At 44.5% G+C, this 22,692-nt stretch overlaps 2 protein-coding genes across 5 annotated transcripts in view; one reads left to right on the top strand and one right to left on the bottom strand.

Annotated features, from left to right (window-relative positions):
- LOC139398186 (neurabin-1-like) overlaps positions 1-17,011 on the top strand; it is a 39,298-nt gene extending 22,287 nt beyond the window's left edge. Inside the window, exons 3-21 of one of the 4 annotated variants that reach the window (XM_071144316.1) lie at positions 2,000-2,132; positions 2,293-2,413; positions 2,701-2,805; positions 4,675-4,801; positions 7,429-7,587; positions 7,697-7,750; positions 7,988-8,217; positions 8,919-9,015; positions 9,109-9,253; positions 9,459-9,604; positions 9,798-10,119; positions 10,272-10,323; positions 10,408-10,479; positions 10,639-10,834; positions 11,806-11,850; positions 13,888-14,004; positions 15,150-15,338; positions 15,663-15,833; positions 15,948-17,011. In XM_071144316.1, the coding sequence (XP_071000417.1) occupies positions 2,000-2,132; positions 2,293-2,413; positions 2,701-2,805; positions 4,675-4,801; positions 7,429-7,587; positions 7,697-7,750; positions 7,988-8,217; positions 8,919-9,015; positions 9,109-9,253; positions 9,459-9,604; positions 9,798-10,119; positions 10,272-10,323; positions 10,408-10,479; positions 10,639-10,834; positions 11,806-11,850; positions 13,888-14,004; positions 15,150-15,338; positions 15,663-15,821 (2,469 nt within the window). In that variant the 3' untranslated portion in view covers positions 15,822-15,833; positions 15,948-17,011. Of the gene's footprint in view, positions 1-1,999; positions 2,133-2,292; positions 2,414-2,700; positions 2,806-4,674; positions 4,802-7,428; positions 7,588-7,696; positions 7,751-7,987; positions 8,218-8,918; positions 9,016-9,108; positions 9,254-9,458; positions 9,605-9,797; positions 10,120-10,271; positions 10,324-10,407; positions 10,480-10,638; positions 10,835-11,805; positions 11,851-13,887; positions 14,005-15,149; positions 15,339-15,662 lie in introns of all 4 variants that reach the window. The other 3 variants (XM_071144324.1, XM_071144308.1, XM_071144332.1) reach the window with 3 other exon arrangements.
- A 2-nt stretch (positions 17,012-17,013) lies between these two features.
- On the bottom strand, positions 17,014-20,701 carry LOC139398170 (pyruvate dehydrogenase kinase, isozyme 1). The gene is made up of 11 exons (XM_071144304.1): positions 20,048-20,701; positions 19,759-19,903; positions 19,478-19,549; positions 19,192-19,376; positions 18,845-18,940; positions 18,674-18,751; positions 18,463-18,536; positions 18,260-18,358; positions 18,037-18,144; positions 17,836-17,949; positions 17,014-17,728 (listed from the first exon to the last, which is right to left on the bottom strand). The coding sequence occupies exons 1-11, from the start codon at positions 20,157-20,159 to the stop codon at positions 17,588-17,590; spliced, it is 1,224 nt and encodes a 407-aa protein (XP_071000405.1). The 5' UTR covers positions 20,160-20,701; the 3' UTR covers positions 17,014-17,587.
- Between the last annotated feature and the right edge of the window lie 1,991 nt (positions 20,702-22,692).

Here is a 22,692-nt window from a genome sequence, read left to right as displayed (position 1 = left end):
CACAGATGCACCTTGTGCTGGAAGACAAAAGGCTACTCTAAAATGTGCAGTTTTGTCACACAACACAATGCCACAGATGTCTCGAGTTTTGAGGGAGCGCGCAATTGGCATGCTGACTGCAGGAACGTCCAAAGGAGCTGTTGCCCAGAGAATTTAATGTTCGATTCTCTACCATAAGCTGCCTCCAACATCGTTTTAGAGAACGGCCTCACAACCGGGGGGGTGCTAAGAAGTATTTCTGTATGTAATAATGCCATTTTGTGAGGGGAAAAAACGTATTCTGATTGGCTAGGTCTGGCTCCCAGGTAGATGGGCCTGGCTCTCAAGTGGGTGGACCTATGCCCTCCCAGGCCCACCCATGGCTGCGCCCCTGCCCAGTTATGTGAAATCTATAGATTAGGACCTAATGAATGTATTTCAATTTACTTATTTCCTTCTATGAACTGTAACTCAGCAAAATCTTTGAAATTGTTGCATGTTGTGTTTTATATTTTTGTTCAATATAGTGCGTGCTCTGACTAACATTGGGCCTCACTTTTCTGAGCTCGTCATTGGGTTGTAATAACACAGTGGGTCATGTCTAAGACTCTGTAGTGACATGAGGTAACAACTACCCTGTCCATGTATGGAGATTGCTGTTGTTACAGTGAGGTCACACATGAAGCTGACCCCATGCCTTAAAAATTAGGGAGAACAGAACAACTCTAGACTAGAGTTTGTTCCCTTGGCTTTGCAGTTGTAGACTCCGCATTCCAACTCTTTTAAACCTTGACATATCTTCCCTTTCCTCCGTTTCCTGTAGCTAGCAACACATTTCGTTTTGAGTGAGTTTCCTGCAGTTCTTTACATAGGATGTCCCGAAGAATATCAAAGCTGAAGACTAATGTGTGGTCCGATCTATTCCATCCCCACCATCAGTAGAGCTCCCTTCTCTCGGAGCAGATCTGAGATCATCTGAAAAAAGAAGCTTTGAAATCTCAGCTGGCTGTGCTGCTTGCTCTGGCTCTGTCTCTTTGGCTGGATATCAAATTGTGACTGAGGAGAGGACACCGTACAGACCTGGGAGCCCACAGCTCAAGCCGTTTTAGATAGATTCTTACTACATCCTGGTAAAGTAGTCACTGTAGATGGTTCTAAGAGTGTTTCGCAAATTCGATTATGGAAGGCGGCCATGCCAGCTGACTAATACACGCGGTATGCCGGCTAAATGAACTGTGTGATGTTTGATTTAATCACAGATATGGCGGGATAACGCCCACCTGCAATGAAAGCTGGCAGAGGGCAGTAGATTGCTGACTGAATACAGGCTTTCTGTGAGCTATTCATTTTAGCGCTGAGGATTGCCACCTGTTGCCACAGAGCAATGATCTTTGCCACATCCACTCTTTTCCTTCCAGCTGTGGCCTGCTTTTTCTCGAGGCAGGGCGTGCTTTGCCTGCCACACTTTGTGCGACTAGGATCCTAACACGGAAACCGCTACATCGTCTCTGAACTGAACAGAGTCTGAACTAGTGCTCTGATGTTATGTCTGCTAAAATCGTAGGTTCTTTAAACCTTAATGGAATCCCTGTAACAGTGTGTCTTGGTGCATACTGGCATTTGCATGCCTCAGTGCTTTAGTTTGCTGTAAACTAGGGAGACTGCAAGTTACCTCACTGTCTGAAAACTAAGAGACAGAAGCCTCTTTCACTGGCAAAGGATGAACAAGAGTTGATGGCACAGAGACTGCTTTTTTTAATTGATAATTAATGGAGGGTTAGAGTTCGAGACATCAAGGCCTAGTCTGCTTAATATTTATTGAAATGCATAACCACAGTAGAGACAAAAACAAATACAATAGTTCTGAGCAGAACAGACTTATTTTAGAGAATAACGTTAATTCTATGAGTACAGAGACAGAAAATGTGTCTGTCCCATATTAGGTCCATTGCTTGTTGTTGGAGTGTGGGGAGTGGTTTACCTAGTTGTAAGCCCCGTGCTTGTTGTTCCCACACTGCAGGTGTTCAGCACCTACTCTAATGAGGATTACGACCGGCGCAACGATGAGGTGGACCCCGTGGCGGCGTCGGCTGAGTACGAGCTGGAGAAGAGGGTGGAGAAGATGGACGTGTTCCCTGTGGAAATTGAAAAGGGTCCGTCACCTTGTCTGTCTTTCATCTTTCCTTTTTTAATCCATTTGAGTACCATTGGGCAGCCCTGGCCAAGATACATCATCATCAACATCATCACAAGGGTCCAGAGAATGCAGTCCCATCCATCCATTCTAACTCCCCATCTGTCTTTGCCCCACAGGAGACAACGGCCTGGGCATCAGTATCATAGGGATGGGAGTGGGAGCTGACCAGGGCCTGGAGAAACTAGGAATCTTTGTGAAGACCATATCTGAGCGTGGAGCAGCTGAACGGGATGGCAGGTGATGCCCCTGCCTTTGGGGAAACGCGCTCCGCTCCACTGTGCTTAACCGAACAATTACAGTTTTAACCTTGGCATTTAAAATGTGTTGTGAATTATAGGCGTATCATGATGATCCACAACGCTGGAAGAATTTGTGCATTTCAAAGAAATTAAGGGAAAGCGTCACTATAACATAGTTACAGTATTTCTCAAATATCATCCCCTGTTGATTACACTCCCTCTTTCTAACATACAGTATGTCTCAAATGTCTTGCCTTATGATTGCATTTTGTCCTTTCCAACTAGAATCCAGGTGAATGACCAGATAGTGGAGGTGGATGGGATCAGTCTGGTAGGAGTGACCCAGCTGTTTGCTGCTACAGTTCTGAAGAACACTAAAGGAACAGTCAGGTGAGCTCAGAGTCCAGCTCTAATAGACCCTTTGATAGAATGGTGCCGGAGGAGATGGCACTCCACACCGCCCTTTCCCACCTGGACAAAAGGAACACCTATGTGAGAATACTATTCATTGACTACAGCTCAGAGTTCAACACCATAGTGCTCTCAAAGCGCATCACTTAGCTGACCCTGGGACTAAACACCTCCCTCTGCAACTGGATCCTGGACTTCCTGACCGGCCGCCCCCAGGTGGTAAGGCTAGGTAACAACACATCTGCCATGCTGATCCTCAACACAGGGGCCCCTCAGGGGTGTGTGCTCAGTCCCCTCCTGTACTCCCTGTTCACCCATGACTGCATGGTCAAGCACGACTCCAACACCATCATTAAGTTTGCCGACGACACAACAGTGTCACCCACAACAATGAGATAGCCTATAGGGAGGAGGTCAGAGACCTGCTGGTGTGGTGCCAGGATAACACCCTCTCCCTCAGCGTGACCAAAGGAGATGATCGTGGACAAGAGGAAAAGAGGGCCGAGCACGCCCCCCATTCTCATCGACAGGACTGTAGTGGAGCAGGTTGAGAGCTTCAAGTTCCTTGGTGTCCACATCACCAACGAACTCTCATGGTCCAAACACACAAAGACAGTTGTGACAGTTGTGAGGGCACGACAAAGCCTATTCCCCCTCAGGAGACTGCTCTGCCTCCGACCACAAGGCACTACAGAGAATGTGTACGGCCCAGTACATCACTGGGGCCAAGCTTCCTGCCATCCAGGACCTCTATACCAGGTGATATCAGAGGAAGGCCCTACAAATTGCCAAAGACTCTATCCACCCTAGTCGTAGATTGTTCTCTCTGCTACCGCACAGCAAGCAGTACCGGAGCGCCAAGTCTAGGTCCAAGAGGCTCCTTAACAGCTTCTACCCCCAAGCCATAATACTATATATCAGAGGAATATATATCAGAGGGCTCCTGAACAGCTAATAATTTTTATGCTGATGCTACTCTGTTTATTATCTATGCCTGGTTACTTTACCTCTGTACGTATTACCTCAATTACCTCGACTAACTGGTGCCCCCTCACATTGACTGTACCGGTACCCCCTGTATATAGCCTCGTTACTGTTATTTTATTGTTGCTCTTTATTTATTTGTTATTTTCTTCTTTTTTTTCTTTCTTTTTTGACTTATTTGTTTATACTTCAGTTTTATTTTAGTAAATACTTAACACTTATTTTTCTTTAAACTGCATTGGTTAAGGGCTTGTAAGTAAGCATTTCACTTCAAGGTCTACACCTGTTGTATTCTACGCACGTGACAAATAAAACCTGAGCTGATTTGATTTTGAAATAAGTCGTAATCATCCTAGGTGTGGCTAGCCTCGCCCCCAGAGTTCTAGGTTGCCTGGCAACACGAGATTAAGGTGTGACAGTAATGGAACGTCCCACAAAATACCTCCATAGCTTTCTTCAAGTGATATGGTATGACTGGAGGAAAATAAATATCCTTAAGGAATGTCGAAATATTGAATAAATCGGTTGGTTTTTATTATTGTCTACTGCATGTGCCTCAGGCCTCCACACAGAGAGTAGCCCACATGGGACACTGGTGAATATGTTAATGATTTACTGTACACAATTGAAACGAGAGCACACACACACTCTAGGAAAAGTTCAATAAACAGGCTTCACCCATTTGCCCTACATTACAACGACTCATATCAGTATGAGCCCGCTATTATGATTGAAACTACGCTGGTATGCCAAGACTTAGAGCAAAGGACATAAAATCGACTAGGCAAGGTGTCTGCCAGATACTAAGGCGTCTACTGGTACTACCACTCTCCACGCTGACCCACTGCACTCTCACACAAACAGCTTTCTGATTGGCCGGGAGAAGCCGGGGACACAGAGCGAGGTGGCACGTTTGATCAGTGAGACCCTGGAGCAGGAGAAGAGCGAGCAGCAGCACCTGGACGACCCCTATGAACAGTCCACTGAGGAGGTGAGTCACCTGGCCCGTTCGTTAGCCCAATCCAGTTACACTCCATCCGGGAAGGGAGCAGTGAGTAACCCTGGTGCTGCGTGGGTGGGGTGGCTGCTGGAGCCTGCTGGAATTGTGCAATGTTTGCTTTTCAAAAGCACAGGCAACCACAGGCCTTTATTTGTAGAGGGAACTGGGCATGAAAAGGTAGGGCTCCTTGAAAAGAGACAAAGCTTAAACCTATTGGATCTGTTAAAAGGCGATATACACTGATTATACAAAACATTATGATCACCTGCCCTTTCCATGACATAGACTGACCAGGTGAAAGCTATGATCCCTTATTGATGTCACGTTAAATCCACTTCAATCAGTGTAGATGAAGGGGAGGAGACAGGCTAAAGAAGGATTTTTAAGCCTTGAGACAATTGAGACATGGATAGTGTATGTGTGCCATTCAGAGGCTGAATGGGCAAGACAAAAGATTTTAGTGCCTTTGAACGGGGTATGGTAGTAGGTGCCAGATGTTTGTTTTAAGAACTGCAATGCTGCTGGGTTTTTCACGCTCAACAGTTTCCCGTGTGTATCAAGAATGTTCCACCACCCAAAGGACATCCAGCCAGCTTGACACAACTGTGGGAAGCATTGGAGTCAACATCCAAGTGGAACGCTTCCGACACCTTGTAGAGGCCATGCCCAGACGAATTGAGGCTGTTCTAAGGGGGGGGGGGGGGGGTTGCAACTCAATATTAGGAAGGTGTTCTTAATGTTTTGTACACGCAGTGTACATGTCTCATTGTGGAGCATATCATGTAGATACAGTGCATTTGGAAACTATTCAGACCCCTTGACTTTTTCCACATTTTGTTACGTTACAGCCTTATTAAGAAATGTATTCCATTGTTTTTTCCCCTCATCAATCTGCACACAATACACCATAATGACAAAACCAAATGACAAATGTAAGTATTCAGACCCTTTACTCTGTACTTTGAAGCACCTTTGGCAGTGATTACAGCCTCAAGCTACAAGCTTGGCACACCTGTATTTGGGGAGTTTCTCCCATTCTTCTCTACAGATCCTCTCAAGCTCTGTCAGGTTGGATGGAGAGCATCACTGCACAGCTATTTTCAGGTCTATCCAGAGATGTTAGATCGGGTTCAAGTCCGGGCTCTGGCTGGGCCACTCAAGGACATTCAAAGACTTGTCCCGAAGCTACTCCTGCGTTGTCTGGGCTGTGTGCATAGGGTAGTTGTCCTGTTGGAAGGTAAACTTTCGCCCTTTCATCAAGGATCTCTCTGTGCTTTTCTCCGTTCATCTTTCCCTCGATCCTGACTAGTCTCCCAGCCCCTGCTGCTGAAAAACATCCCCGCAGCATGATGTTGCCTCCACCATGCTTCACCGTAGGGATGGTGCCAGGTATCCTCCAGACGTGACTCTTGGCAAAGAGTTCAATCTTGGTTTCATCAGACCAGAGAATCTTGTTTCTCATGGTCTGAGTCCTTTAGGTGATGTTTGGCAAACTCCAAGTGGGCTGTCATGTGTGTTTTACAGAGGAGTGGCATCTGTCTGGCCACTCTACCATAAAGGCCTGATTGGTGGAGTGCTGCAGAGATTGTTGTCCTTCTAGAAGATTCTCCCATCTCCACAGAGTAACTCTGGAGCTCTGCCAGAGTGACCATCGGGTTCTTGGTCACCTCTCTGACCAAGGCCCTTCTCCCCCGATTGCTCAGTTTGGCCTGGCGGAAGTGATTCCAAACTTCTTCCATTTAAGAATGATGGAGGCCACTGTGTTCTTGGGGACCTTGAATGCTGCAGAAATGTTTTGGTACCCTTCCCCAGATCTGTGCCCCGACACAATCCTGTCATGGAATTGTCCTTCGACATCATGGCTTGGTTCTTGTCTGACATGCACTGTGAACTGTGGGAACTTATATAGACAGGTGTGTGCCTTTCCAAATCATGTCCAATCAATTGAATTTACTACAGGTGGACTCCAATCAAGTTGTAGACACATCTCAGGGATGATCAATGGAAACAGGATGCGCCTGAGCTAAATTTAAACTATCAAAGCAAAGGGTCTGAATACTTATGTAAATATGGTGTTTCTGTTTTTTTATTTTGAGTAAATGTGCAAACATTTCTAAAAACCTGTTTTTGTTTTGTCATTATGGGGTATTGTGTGTAGATTGAGGGAACAAACATATTTTAACCCATTTTAGAATATGGCTGTAACGTAACAAAATCTGGAAAAAGTAAAGTGGTCTGAATACATTCCGAATGCCGGACTACTCCTGTCCAAGGAGCTGTTGGTAGTGGTGAACAAATTTGGCCATTTCAATGTGGGTATGCAATTAATCTGTGCAGTAGTGTGATGGGGCTTTTTGTGTTGTTTTGTGTGGTGTGGTGTGTGGTGGCTCATGTTTGGGGTTGTGTGTGTGTGTGTGATGGAACATGTTGATGAGCAGAAGATATGAATTTCCTGCTGATACAGGCCTCCTGCTGAGCTCTCTGCAGGCTACCACGGTAACACTGAGATATGATGTAGTGATTACCCATACCTCTCCCCTGGGCGCCGAGCTGCTGGGCGCCACGTGGGCAGGTGATTGGCTGCGTGATTGTGTGGTTGTGGTTGTTTTGTGTTTCAGGAGGAGCACTATGAGGAAGAGGAGGGAGAGGAGGGAGGTATCCTAGGGTCTAGTTTCTCCGGCGGAAGGACAGTGGAGGTGTTTGACCTGCCGAAGACCGAGGCCATGTTCATGCCCTCCAACGTGGACTCCACACAGATTGGCTTCAAATTCAAGGAGGTATTTCTAATGTTAGAATTATCACAAGTTTACAGTTTGGTGGCTGTGTAATTATGTGTGTGATATGTGCTTGTTTTTGTTGCTTAAATTGTTTCTTTCTTTACCCTAGCTCCAGCTGAAACACAACACAGCAACAGCTGAAATAAACCAACTGAAGGAAAAGGTAAGTCAATCTGAAGAACAAACGATTGTTTTATAAACACGAGAACTTATGGATAAATGCTTGGAGCGAAAGCCGACGCCAGCCCGGTGACTAACCATAAATGTCATCAGTCACACTGTCTGTTTCTGCCTGTCAGTCACCTGACTGACCGTAATGATTTGAATATGTTGATTGTACTAGTAGACGAGAAGCCCTTACGTTTAGGTAGTAAAAATACCTTTCACTCTTCCTTCACAGCTAAGGGTGTCTGAGGAGGACAAAGCATCCAGGGAGTCCATGGAGGTTGAGTTGGAGCAGAAGATTGAGGAGAATAACGAGAAGATGTTGAAGCTGGAGAAGTACTGGCTGGAGGCCCAGGCTCTGTGTAAAACTGTCAACAAGCAACTGTCGGAGACCCAGAGCCAGTACGGGACGCTGGACAAGAAATACAACAAGGCCAAGAAACTGCTCAAAGACTACCAGCAGAAGTGAGTTTTTTATTTTTGTATTTCACTTTTATTTAACCAGGTAGGCCAGTTGAGAACAAGTTCTCATTTACAATTGCGACCTGGCCAAGATAAAGCACAGCAGTCCGACACATACAACAACACAGAGTTACACATGGAGTAAACAAACATACAGTAAATAATACAGTAGAAAAAAGAAAAGTGTATATATACAGTGTGTGCAAATGAGGTAAGATAAGGGAGGTAAGGCAAGAAATAGGCCATGGTGGCGAAGTAATTACAATATAGCAATTAAACACTGGAATGGTAGATGTGCAGAAGATGAATGTGCAAGTAGAGATCCTGGGGTGCAAAGGAGTAAGATGAAAAAATAAATACAGTATGGGGATGAGGTAGTTGGATGGGCTGTTTACAGATGAACTATGTACATGTGCAGTGATCTGTGAGCTGTTCTGACAGCTGGTGCTTAAAGCTAGTGAGGGAGACATGAGTCATCAGTTTCAGTGATTTTTGCCGTTCGTTTTGCAGTTCGAGTTGAGTTCACTAAGTTAGACGTGCATTTTTTCATTATTTAGAAGTCGCTACTTCAGCTAAGTAAGTTTCTGTGTTGACCAGGCCAAAGGCTTCCTTCCACTATGCTGAGTCACGTTGTGTAGAAAGTACAATATGTTTATACGTCAGTGGAATGATTTCTGAAGTTTAATGCTCTGATTCCTTTCCAGGGAGATTGACTTTGTGAAGAAGGAGGAGGAGATGAGGAAAGTTCTAGACGAGAAGGATCGATGGTACAAGGGGCAGCTTGAAAGCCTGCAGGACAGGGTAAGTGGGACATATTGGAATAAAGAGACTTCAACATTAGAACAGACCGAGTGGAGAAGTAGTTGACCGGCCATTCTGTGGTTCTCTCCTCAGATAGCGGTCCTGGAGGGCAGCGGTCCACCTGCTGACTGTGAAGAGACCCAGGCGGGTCATGACTCTGCTGTGGAGAGGAGACGGAGCAGCCAGGGGAGTGAAGGCCCTCTCATCAACACACAGTCAGTGGACTCTCTAGCGCTAGGTAGGGCTCCAACGTACACTTGACAAACAGGATAGAAGCCACCCATTATTTACTACCACTGGAAAGCGTGACTGTCTCTGTGACTGTCTCTGTGACTGCCTCTGTGACTGCCTCTGTGACTGTCTCTGAACACCAGTATGTCTGAGAATAGGGTACAGTTTGCCTTATGTTGTGTTTACTGAGCTGTTTTGTCTCTCTTCCACAGATACAGACTGGAGCGAGCTGGTTCCGGAGACTGAGCGCTTGGACACCAGTGCACACAAAGCCAAGTGCCTACTGGCCCCAAGGAGGAATCGTCCGTCTCGCAACAAACGGAAGGAGAACCTCGTCATGTCCCCTTGCCACTCACAGGTCATCTCAGAAAGTTCTCTCATTCATTTTGAAAACAATTTTGGGTTCAATAGTACTATCTATTTCAAAGATTTCTTCTTCCGCAATCTCTTTCTATGGATGCATGTTCAATATCAATATTCACATGTTTCAGTTCCATCTCCGAGCCACTGTTTGTCTGCTCAATTCACTGCTGACTGTTTTTCCCCTCCAGGAGAACGAGGAGGAGGAGGAGGAGGACTCTGCCAGCAGGAAGAGGTGCATCCAGGAGAGCCTGTCCCTGCCCGGGCCCATCTGCTGTCCTAGGAACGGCCAGAGGGACGACACCCCCGAGGCTGCGGAGAGATCCAGGAGCAAGTTGAAGCTCTCCAGCAGCCCCTCCCTGCCCCCGTCCCAGAGAGATAGTGTCGAAAGCGGGGGCAGTCCTTCCCTGTCCCCGCCGAAAGACACCTCTTCGCCCTCGCCACACTCCCCCTCGGGGTTCCTTCGCAACGTCAAGAAGAGGGAATCCAAGGGGAAAGGCAAGGAGCTCAAAGGTACCGCCATTAATCTGCTACCCAAAATATGCTGTTTACACAGTACATTTATTAAACAAGTTGTTGCTGCTACCTCCACTGACTGTCACCATATTGATATGCCTCTTACTGGCTCTCTCTCTCTTTTTTTTTTTAAATGGACTCTGTTACAGATGAGACAAATGAGAGTTCTTCCGTCGGAAAACCCAAAAAGACGATTTTTGGGTAATTGCCTGTAATAAAGATTAGTTTCCAGTTTGACAGTCCTGTTAGTCCCTGTGCAATCTAAAGCTTTTGAATAACCAACAGTGGCCTTCGGAAGTCTGGTGGCAAAGGGAAGAAACATGACAAGGAGGCGATGCGAGCATCTCTGGACAGCAGGTATGTCACATGTCATGTTACCAGGCTGACTGTTTCACCACATCCTAGATACGTCACCACAGTACACTCACAGCTCTGCTAGCAGAGGACCTTTTTCCTATTAAAGGGACAATATGTAACTTGGAGACTTTTATTTTTCTTCATTTTCCTAATGTCCAGGGGTTCTGCCGAGCTCCTGGAGGAATCTGGGGGAAACTTGTCCCCTTCTGAGTCCATGACCTCTATTCCCACATGTATGCCCTTCTCCTGGTTTGGGGACCGAGATAGGGACAAGGAGCCTTCGTCCACCAGCAGCAGCATACCATACGCAGCCACTGAGACCAGCAGTGAGCAGAGCCAGGACCGCAAGAACAAAGTGAGCACACACACACACACACACAGTGCCAACTCCATCAAAAGACAGAACGAAAAAGCTCTCATCATCTAGACATCTTTATCCAAGAGGTAGAGATTTTCAGTCACTTCAGAATCACCAGAAACAAACGGAAGCAGAACATATAAAGGAATGATTGCATTAGGCCATTTTACTGTAATGAAAAATATAGCCGGGATTCGAATTACATTTAATTTGCTACTACTAATTGGAATAAAAGAAGTCCTGTGTCACTGAACTGACCCCTCTCAGTCATTTCCTGACCGTTTCATGGTGAGTTGGCCAGTAATAAGCCAGTGATTCATTGGTCAGTAATCCACTGTTTAAAGCAGGTTTTTGCTTTGCGTGGAAATACCACATTCAGTCAAGAGATGTGTAGCAGCCAGCCGGTAACGTTTATCCCAGAGCGTGACGATGACATTGCTGTGGAGTGGCTGTTCTGTCTCCTATAGCTTCTCCCATTCAGGAAGAGAGCAGAACAGGGTTGCACTGCTGCTGCTCCTGCTGCCGCCTGTGGAACCATATGGGGGCCGTGGTTGCGTCCCAAATGGCACCCTATTCCTCTATGGGCCCTGGTCAAAAGTAGTGCACTATATAGGGAACAGGTTGCCATTTGAGACTGTACCCCGTCATTAATCTGAGAGCAAGAGGAGGAGGAGGAGGATTCACTGGCATTTCAATGGCTTAGCAACCAGATAATTATCCCCATTAAATACATCTGCACAAATAGGCCTGAGTAATTCCCAACCAGGCTGCCTGGGGAGTAGACGGAGGCCAACAGCACAAGGGCTGTGGGGAGTGGGCGATGTGTGCCACAAACAGGGCCTCCCCTGGTTCCTCTGGCTGGAATTCTACTCTGTGTGGTCCCGTGGCAGCTGGAGGTGGGTGTCAACCCCAGTGTACAGTACGGAGAACGACATGACAATCTCTCCAACCGTTCTTCTTTTAAACAGACAAATCTCTCCTGGTCCTCTTTATTCAGTCGCTCGTTAGATTTGGTACAGTATGATTTCCTTTTTACAACCCCAGTCTTAGAGCTGGTAGATTAGAACTAACCAGTCATCTAGTTTAGTGTTGTGATAGTTCATTTCACATCTAGATTGTACTAATAACCCAACATTGATTTGTGGTGTTGTAGTGGAATTGGGTTTTGTGGTAGTGTGTCAAGCACTTTACAGTGCCCTCAGAAAGTATTCACACCCCTTGACTTTTCCCCTCGTTTTGTTGTGTTACAGCCTGGATTTAAAAGGGATTTACATTTAGATGTTTGTGTCTACACACAATACACCAGAATGCCAAAGTGGAATTATGTTTTTCCAAATGTTTACAAAAGATGTAAAAATGAGAAGCTGAAATGTCTTGAGTCAATAAGTATTCAACCCCTTTGTTATGACAAGCCTAAATAGGTTCCGGAGTAAAAATGTGCTTAACAAGTCACAGAGTAAGTTGCATGGACTTAGTCTGTGTGCAATAATAGTGTTTGAACATGATTTTTGAATGTCTACTTCATCTCTATACCCCACACATATAATTATCTCTAAGGCACTTCAGTCAAACAGTGAATTTCAAACACAGATTCAACTATGAGGCCAATGGTGACTTTAAAACAGTTACAGAGTTTAATGGCTGGGATAGGAGAGAACTGAGGATGGATCAACAACATTGTAGTTACTCCACAATATTAACCTAATTGACAAAGTGAAAAGAAGGAAGCCTGTACATAATGAAAAAATATTCAAAAACATGCATCCTGTTTGCAACAAGGCACTAAAGTAATACTGTAAAAAATGTGGCGAAGCAATTCACTTTTTGTCCTCAATACAAAGTGTTATGTTTGGGGTAAATCCAATACAACACATTACTGAGTACCACTATCCATATTTTCAAGCAGGCCTCATCATGTTATGGGTACGCTTGTGATCGTTAAGGACTGGGGAGTTTTTCAGGATAAAAATAAATGGAATGGCGCTAAGCAGAGGTAAAATCATAGAGGAAAATCTGGTTCAGTCTGCTTTCCATCAGACACTGGGAGATGAATTCACCTTTCAGCAGGACAATAACCTAAAACACAAGGTCAAATCTACGCTGGAGTTGCTTACCAAGAAGACTGTGAATGTACCTGAGTGTCCTAGTTAAGTAGATGATCTTCTACTTACATCTAAGGCAAGACCTGAAAATGGTTGTCTAGTAATGATCAGCAACCAATTTGACAGAGCTTGAAGAAATGGGCAAATGTTGCACAATCCGGGTGTGGAAAGCTCTTAGATACTTACGCAGAACGACTCACAGCTGTAATCGATGCCAAAGGTGCTTCTACAAAGTATTGACTCAGGGGTGTGAATACTTATGTAAATGAGATATTTCTGCATTTAATTTTCAATAAATGTGCAAAAAAAAAAATGTATGGGGTATTGTCTCAGATGAGTGAGAAAATGTTGAATTTGAATTCAGGCTGTGACACAACAAAATGTGTGAATACTTTCTGAAGGCACTGTAAATCTAACTTCACATTTATGCTCCCTCGCCGTACCTTTCATATCACACATGATATGATGAATATTATCAGTTCGGAATTCATCACAAATGATTGAAAAACGTACTCTTGATACAGTACCACAAAGGCTTTTCGAGTGCTGCTGTTAGTGCTGTACCAATAGAAATGGTGTGTCATCATTGTCGTAGTAGAAGTCGTTTTGTCATGATAGCAATTCTGTCGAGTTATGTTTGCCTTGAGCTCAGTTGGTAATCCAGTTTGATTTATGAATGTGAAATCATTGACCTGATATCTTCTTCTTCCTGTCTGTTATGATGCAGATGCATTTTGACACAGTATTCCCAGTGTTCATATCACCACAGACCAAATCATGTCAATGATAATCCCTATTTAATTCTCAACCTCAATTTCCACGTTTACAGTACAACTGCTGATCGTCTTCCTCCCTAGAGCTTTAGGCCACTGAACTGTCGTTTACCCACCCATGTGTTTGTCTAGTTAATGCGTTCTTCCTTGTTTCCTCCTTGTTCCACTGCTCTAGAGTTTGTCAGTCATAGATGATTCGAACCTTGGCAGCCCCAGTTCAGACATCTCAGGCTTAGTTGCAGAGCCCAATCTGCCTGGGCGCTCACATACTTTAGTCTTCTCGTCCAATGAGGTGAGTGCTGTCTCTCTTTGTTCCACAAACCCCTGTGCGGGATGGTGCTGCTCTCAGATTTCTCTGAAAGGGGACAGTCTCAAGCATGCTTTTTGAGTTTACCCCCCTTGCGGCTGTGATGATGGAGTCGTGAATGACCACCGGAGAAGGAAGTTGCATGTGTGTGCTGAAGTTGTCTGTGTGGCGTTAAAACAAGTGTCTTTAGCTTTGGGTCCTTGTTGTGCTACTACCAGCTGAACTAGCAGTAGAGGCTATTTAGTTACTCCAGTGGTCTTCTAAGGTCGATGAGAAAAACAGAACAGGGATCATCAACTAGATACAGCCACAAGCCAATTTTTTTTTTACTTGAGCGGATGGTCGGTGGAGCGGAACATAATTACAAATCATTTGTAGAAGCCCAAACAGAAATCACATTTGACTAAAACATGAATCATTTCAAACCTTGCTTACATTTGTATATGATCACGTGTATTTCTAATATGCGTGGAGATACTTGGGAACAGATTTCCCAAATTAAAATCACTTGGAGCTGATTTCCTGGTGTTTTTACAGTCTTTTATGTCCAACAATGATCCTTTAAAATTCACAACAACAACAAAAGACATGTTTGGGGGCCAAATACAACCACCCCGCAGGCCGTCCGCCAGTTGGGGAACCCTGCCATAACATGATCTGTGCCGCTCCTGTGTCTGTTTAGTGGAGCTCGACTTACATTCCTTTTCATATGGTTCTGGATTGTGTGTATAATTGTGTTTTATGACTGTTTGGCTTATCTTGTTGGGTGTTTCAGTGATAGGATTTTACTCTGATAAACACTACACCTAAGCCCTGCCTACTATACTCAAACAAGCAGACGTATGCCAGGTAGAACAAAACAGACATGCTCCCGCTGCATGTTCTGGCCTGTTCCACTTAACAGAGTTGTGATAAACTCTGAATGGACCATTGGACACAGATTTTTTTTTTAAATGTGATTTCAGTCACTGGATGTGCAATGCATGTACCAAATGCTTTGCACTGTGCCGTAGAGTTTTGATATTGTGCTTAAAACATGAATTTGTTATTTCATCCATTATACTGTGCTGTAGGTGAGTTTTTTTTTGTTAGTTTTCTTGGGATGTCATGTGCTTCTTGGCGTTCCGTAGAACCTGGATGACGAGCCAGTGCCCACGGGGAAGGAATATCAATGGCAGAACCGCCCTGTCTCCGAGTGGACCAATCAGCAAGTCTGTCACTGGTTGATGGGCATGAACATGGACCAATACACGCCCGAGTTCACCGCCAAGGGTGTGGATGGCCATCAGCTCATGCACCTGGACAGTGACAAGTTGAAGGTACGAGGGCATCACAAGCAACAAGACCACAGTTCAGAACTCATATGTAGGCCACACAGTTTCAGTCAGAAGGAAGAAAGTACAATTGAAGTGATTTTTCATATCATCCAAATGCAAGCGCTTCCATTTACAGCAGCGGTCAGGTTTATAAGCCATAGACTTCCACCTTATAGCCCCAAATAAACCGGCTGAATTCCACAATGATTTATACTAAAATGGTACATATGGAAAACGACACAATAAATGAGAGGATATTGTCTGAAGTGTATATACATTTCATAGAGGTGTGTTCTAAAATGTGACCAGTGATGTTTGTCCCCTCAGGCCCTAGGTGTGTCCAGCCAAAGTGACCGGGCCACCATCAAGAAGAAGCTGAAGGACATGAGGAAGGCCCAGGAGAAGATGGAGAAACAGAGGGAGAAAAGGGAGAAGGAATCACGGCGCAGCGGGAGACTGCCTCCCATCACTGACTCTGTCTGCTGAACTGCCCCAGAGGTGACCCACTGTCTCTCTCTCTCTCTCTCTCTCTCTGAACATAACCCAACACATTCTCCCTCAAGTGAGGCAGGACATTCAACGACCCTTGTATCTGTTCTGTTTCACATATAGGTCTACGTAAGTGCCATCCACCTCAGTTCCCCGCAGTTACTAAGAGAGCACTAAAGCAGTCACTCATCATGTGAGTTTATAATGACAGCACACCCAGTGTTGATTTACCATGCCAATTGGAAGAATCATCTGAAAATAGCCCGATTTGTCGTTGGCTATTGATACTTTTCCTAGTTTCCTAGTTTTGGGTTATTCACAAGAACACACGAGCTGGCTCTGCTTTATAATCAAATCAAACACGCTGACAGTCCTGTCGCCAGCAGTATCTGTGTCACATCATTGTGGTAGATTGGTGGGGGTGGGGGGTGAAAGTGATACTGTAATGACAAGTGTTGGGGACATGACCAAAGGCAAAACCCAACATGTTTTTTTTTACCTTTATAAAGCTATAGAAGCAGTAATTGTATCCCTTTTTGAGTTTCCAGATATGTAGTTGCAGGATTTGTGTACATTTACCCATACAACAAGTGGAATGAGTTCAGTACTACTTTTTACATGTTTTATAGTGTATTTTTGCTAGCGTAACTTTCCTGTAGCCATGTACAGATATTTTGTTGCAGGAACTTTGTACAGTTGAGATAAAAGTACTATACAATCTTTTAAGCTTAAAAGGGTGACAAGGTTTTAGGTGTATAAATTAACTTTTCTACTTATCAATTAACTGCATAACTTTTTAAAATCAAATTATTAAAGGTTCCATCATTTAAAATACTTTTTCTACTAAGTAGAATAGCCACTAGGATGAAAACATCTCTGCTAAAGGCAAAAGAATCAAGTAACGATAACGTAAATGCTGTTTATATATAACCCGTTCCCAACTGTGCCTGTTTTGAGAATGGATGTACTACTCCGTGGTCCTATTGAGCCGGAGAATTTGACGTGTTGCTGAAATGGTACCAAGACATGCAATATTATTCTACAGTGCATGCACAGGGTGTGGGGTCCATGAGAACACAAGGTGTGTGTGTGCCTATGACAGTAAATCTGTTGAATAGCTTGCGGTCTTGTCAACATGAATGATGGGTGCATGTTAAGCAGCATAAAATAAACAAATTCTCACATCAGATTCTTTTGTAATTGTATTTTGTGCTTTATTGGAAGGTCTAATGGTTTCCGCAATAATGAGATGGAAGTTCCACTATAAGGTCAGTAACACTTGACAGATATAACACATATCGGTTAGAACAAGTACTATATTTTTATTTCTCTGATGTCATGTATCACTGGAGGACAAAGAAAACATGTACTTCTATACTGTCGATAAAATAATATTCCTTCAGCGATAGCGGAGGACATGGAAAAAGACCTCGTAGCTGCACAACTTTAACAAACATCTTCAGCCAGTGGAGAACACTCAGTATAAATAACAAGCAACATTCACTCTTTTTTCCCCCTTTCAGCAAAATGCTAGAAACCAAGCAATCCTTTCACATAATAAACATGTCAGTTTTGAAAAAGCAACACAAACGTATGGCACTAGAACTTCGCTAGTTATGTATCCATACAACCAGTAAAGGTGCAAAGGGTTTTGACCTATTGCTTCCCACAGTGGAACAGCTATAGCGTCACTCACACAAAGCAATTCATGTACAGTAAGTCATCTAGCAAATGACACTAGTCTAACCAGGAGGCATCTAGGCCTAAAAACTACGGAACGTTGTCATGTCCTTGGGCTCCTTGCTTGGAACACACCAGTCGTCTGCCTCGTGCATGGTCTTGTAGTGCTTCCAGACTGACTTGTTGTAAACAGGAAGCCTCTCGATGGACTCCGTGGACAATGCCTGCACACAATTGTAGAGGGAATAATGGGAGAAATGAGTTTCAAGTTACTCTGAAAAATATCAGCACTTGTAGACAATGCTTTTAACGTCTCGTTTTTGTGACTTACCCGGATATATATCACAGCATCGGTGCCATAGCCCTCCAGAGAGTACAGCTTCAAATCACCTTGGAAGTATCTGGCATATAATCGAGAGATGGGCAGGCCGTACCCATATCCAGCCTACAACAGAACAGATAAGATAATGCTTACAATACTGTAATGAATATTAATACTATGTGCTCCTTGTTATAAAGTGGAAAGTCTCACCAGAGGGCTGCGTTGGCCATCCATGCTGGGCGGGGGGGCGGTGGAGTAGGTGTAGGTGAACAGCCTCTCAATCTTCCTCAGAGGGACCCCACCTCCGCGATCACTCACCTGGAAGAGTAAATAGCATCGACTAGAGATGCACTGATAAGCCTGATATGATATGGCGTCTTTCTAGCCATATAAGAGAGGACAAATGAGAAGCAGCACTGCAGAGTAGTTGTACCTTGACTGTCAGGTCTTCACTCCCCAGGGCCACCTGGGCATGTACAGGAGGATAGTCCATAGAGTCGCCATACAACTCCATGGTGGCTCTCATGGCATTCTGGAGAGATCGAATCCACATTTAAGGTTAAATTTTTTTCTCAGAACTTAAAAAAACGGAAGCTCATAAGTCATGAATTTTGAAGTTAAAAAAATAAGGCATACCTTGAAAAGTTCAAATACCATGTGGTAGAGATGGGATGGCACATACACTACAGTCAGTGGCTTTCCATCTTTCACTGTAGGGACAATTGGAAAATGTAGGAACTGTCATGCAATAATTTCAGAAAATACATGTAAATGCAGTCTAATATCATAAAAATGTCCACCAAGTTTATTATTATGCATAAGTCAGGAATGAAAACCAAACATTTACCATTGAATTGTTCCAGTACCAACTCAGGAGAGTTCATGTAATACCGATCACAAAGGTTTCTTGCATTTTCATACGCATCTGGGGTAAAGGCAAAGCAGTTAGGAAAGTAATACTAAATTGTTACCATCAATTTAGGCCTATTTCAGTTGTTTAAAATTGTGCAGCACTTACCCCTAACTACTTCAGTAACACTGCAGTGCGGATCAATACTGCCAATCTGTTTAGGATGCGCTGGGTTTACCCTCACCTTCCCACCAAAGAGCAGGGCTAAAATAGAAGACGCGCAAAACCGTCACCACTAACATTTCACAGATGTTTATATAACGAGTTTGACACCTCTGTGCCCTTATTTGTCAATTTCTTTCAGATATTCTGGTCGTAGGATGTAAGCTATTTTTCGCCTTAAAACAAAATGTCTTTAAACTGCCAGAAACAGTTTCCATTTCAAATGTTCCTTTGCTGAGCAATGCTGTAGCTTTTGATGTCAGTGTGGGTGCTATAACAGGTGACATGCTCACTGTGCTGGTTAAGCAGCATCCTGATGGATATCCTGCTCATGTAGAAGCGATCCAGGAAATACTGAACGTTCTGGCTGACGATGGGGTCTGTGCCATAGGTCTCCTTGTACTCCACAACCCCCTGGGCCATTGTCGGGATGACGTCATTGTGACGGTTTCGGATCTTTATAACAGCATCAGTGAAACTGTGTGAAGACAGACACCAAAAGGAATTATGATCCACAATGGGCCCTGTTTATATCAGTGATATGTCAGCATTAATAACGAAACGGGATTATAATCTTACTCATATGTTACTTTCTCATCATCGGCATCTTTCTCCTTGAACTCAATAATGTCTTGAAGACTTTGCATGTACCTAAAAAAAGAGAAAATGACCCAATACATTGGTTAAGCTATTCATAGGCCTGATGAAAATGCATAACAGGAGAAGATGGGAACCAGCCTGGTGGAATTGATTTCTGCATTCACCATCCTGCTTTACTGAAGTGAAATGCAATGGAATGGTAAAAGCAGCATTCAGGCTGGTTCCACAAGGCTAGATGGGGGTCCGTTGACAGTACTCACCAACTCTGTACCAACCGGACTGATGGAGTCTTTAGCAGATTATCAGGTAACAAGTTGATCTCCTTCATTATGTTTGCCAACCTCACAGGTAGCTCCTGTCTGAGGAATGCAAACGATGTTTTCTCGCATGCATTTTCCCCAGACCCTGAATGTGGAACAGAACAAACATGACTGTTGGTCGATGAAAGATATGAAACAGGTGAGGCAGCCATATAAAGCCTATGTGCCACATATCTCAATAAAGCTAGTCAACAGTTGGCTAAAGACATTGAAAATCAAGTACACTTACCGAAGTCCAAGAACTGTTTCATTGAGAGGGGAGAAGGGGAGAACCTGGAGTAGTAATCAATATGCTTTCCCATTGAAGCGGCGTTACTCATCAAGGCCCGTAGAATCCTCATTTTGATCGATTTAGCTCAGTTGATAAATGGGCGTGGATAGAAATTATTCAGTTGACGGTGTTGTCAACAATGCCATGGGCAATCGGCTGTTCATCTGATGAACGCAGCGAGATATGTAGCTAAGCTAGCTTTTAACAGCTAGCTAGTTAGCTTTTGTGAAGTTCGTTTGCAGCCATCACGGTCCACAAGTAAACAATTAGGCTAGGTAACGGTTACAGTTTACAATAAATGACAAAAGCTCAGTGGAGATAGCCAGCTTATTTAGCTAGCTAACGTTAGTACTCCAGCATGTCATTCATTCAAGTCGACTGGAACTGTTCGCAAAAGTTCCTAGAAAGTGAGCTATTTACATAATCTTAAAACATGTATTTATACGTATTAGTTTAGCGTATTATAACGTTACTTTCTACATTGAACAACCCATATATCGCTTCAAGAATCATGCATTGGTTCTGTTGTGCTAGCTACCTTCCAGCAGCATGCTAGCAATCAAAACAAACACGAACGAGCTTCATCTTCTTCTTCGGTGGGGTTTTGTCGGTGGTTGGCATCCAACGTTATGGTGTATTACCGCCACCTACTGTAGAGTTTGGTCCATGAGACAGGGAAAAACGAAATCCTACCTGCCAGCCCTTTTTCTCTTAAAAAAATATAACAAAATATTTGAGACTGTAACTAATGAATTCCTCCACCCACTGCAAGGCCAACAGCATGGTCATCACACTTTTTTTTTAAATGTATAAAAATGTAAAACTGAAATACCTTATTTACATAAGTATTCAGACCCTTTGCTATCAGACTCGAAATTGAGCTCAGATGCATCCTGTTTCCATTGATTGTCCTTGAGATGTTTATACAACTTGATTGGAGTCCACCTGTGGTAAAATTAATTGATTGGACATGATTTTGAAAGGCCTGTCTATATAGGTTCCACAGTTGACAGTGCATGTCAGAGCCAAAACCAAGCCATGAGGTTGAAGGAATTGTCTGTAGAATGCTGAGACAGGATTGTGGCGAGGCACAGATCTGGGGAACGGTACCAAAACATTTTTGCAGCATTGAAGGTCCCGAAGAATCCAGTGGCCTCCATCATTCTTTTGTAAAAAATTTAATTTAAAAAATTATCCCGTTTTCTCCCATATTTCGTGGTATCCAATTGTTTTTAGTAGCTACTATCTTGTCTCATCGCTACAACTCCCGTACGGGCTCGGGAGAGATGAAGGTTGAAAGTCATGCCTCCTCCGATACACAACCCAACCAAGCCGCACTGCTTCTTAACACAGCGCGCATCCAACCGGAAGCCAGCCGCACCAATGTGTCGGAGGAAACACCGTGCCCCTGGCAACCTTGGTTAGCGCGCACTGCGCCCGGCCCGCCACAGGAGTCGCTGGTGCGCGATGAGACAAGGATATCCCTACCGGCCAACCCCTCCCTAACCTGGACGACGCTAGGCCAATTGTGCGTCGCCCCACGGACCTCCCGGTCGCGTCCGGTTACGACAGAGCCTGGGCGCGAACCCAGTACAGCGCCCTTCACCACTGCGCCACCCAGAAGGCCGGCCTCCATCATTCTTAAATGGATGAAGTCTGGAACCACCAAGACTCTTCTTAGAGCTGGCCGCCCGGCAAAACTGAGCAATTGGGGGAGAAGGTTCTTGGTAACCTCCCTGACCAAGGCCTTTCTCCCCCAATTGCTCAGTTTTGCCGGGCGGCTAGCTGAATATCACTTTGACAGAGCTCCAGAGTTCCTTTGTGGAGATGGGAGAACCTTCCAGAAGGTTAACCATCTCCGCAGCACCCCAGCCTTTATGGTTGAGTGGCCAGACGGAAGCCACTCTTCAGTAAAAGGCATATGACGCCCGCTTGGAGTTTACCAAAAGGTACCTAAAGACTCTCAGACCAACAAGATTCTCTGGTCAGATGAAACCAAGATCAAACTCTTTGGCCTGAATGCTAAGCATCACATCTGGTGGAAACATGGCACCATACCTACAGTGAAGCATGGTGGTGGCAGCATCCTGCTGTGGGGGATGTTTTTCAGCAGCAGTGACTGACACCAGTCAGGATCGAGGGAAAGATGAACGGAGCAAAGTACAGAGCGATCCTTGATGAAAACCTGCTCCAGAGTGCTCAGGACCTCAGACTGGGGCGAAGATTCACCTTCCAACAGGAAAACAACCCTAAGCACACAGCCAAGACAACGCAGGAGTGGCTTCGGGACAAGTCTCTGAATGTCCTTGAGTGGCCCAGCCAGAGCCCGGACTTGAACCTGATCAAACCTCTCTGGACAGACCTGAAAATAGCTGTGCAGCGACACTCCCCATCCAACCTGACAGAGCTCGACAGGATCTGCAGAGAAGAATGGGAGAAACTCTCCAAATACAGGTGTGCCAAGCTTTTAGCATGATACCCAAGAAGACGCGAGGCTGTAATAGCTGCCAAAGGTGCTTCAAAAAAAGTACAGAGTAAAGGGTCTGAATACTTACGTAGATGTGATATTCCATTTATGTGTTTTTTTTATAAATGAGCAGAAA

This window comes from Oncorhynchus clarkii, chromosome 3 (genome assembly GCF_045791955.1).
Source record: "Oncorhynchus clarkii lewisi isolate Uvic-CL-2024 chromosome 3, UVic_Ocla_1.0, whole genome shotgun sequence".
NCBI lineage: Eukaryota > Metazoa > Chordata > Actinopteri > Salmoniformes > Salmonidae > Oncorhynchus > Oncorhynchus clarkii.
The sequence above is the reverse complement of the archived record's forward strand: the minus strand, read 5'-3'. Positions and strand labels throughout refer to the sequence as shown.

Coding starts and splice junctions, on each gene's coding strand:
- LOC139398170 (XM_071144304.1), bottom strand. CDS start 20,159: ATGAGGATTCTACGGGCCTTGATGAGTAACGCCGCTTCAATGGGAAAG. Junction 18,752..18,844: donor TGTTACTGAAGTAGTTAGGG/GTAAGTGCTGCA, acceptor CCTTTACCCCAG/ATGCGTATGAAAATGCAAGA. Junction 18,537..18,673: donor GGTACTGGAACAATTCAATG/GTAAATGTTTGG, acceptor TTGTCCCTACAG/TGAAAGATGGAAAGCCACTG.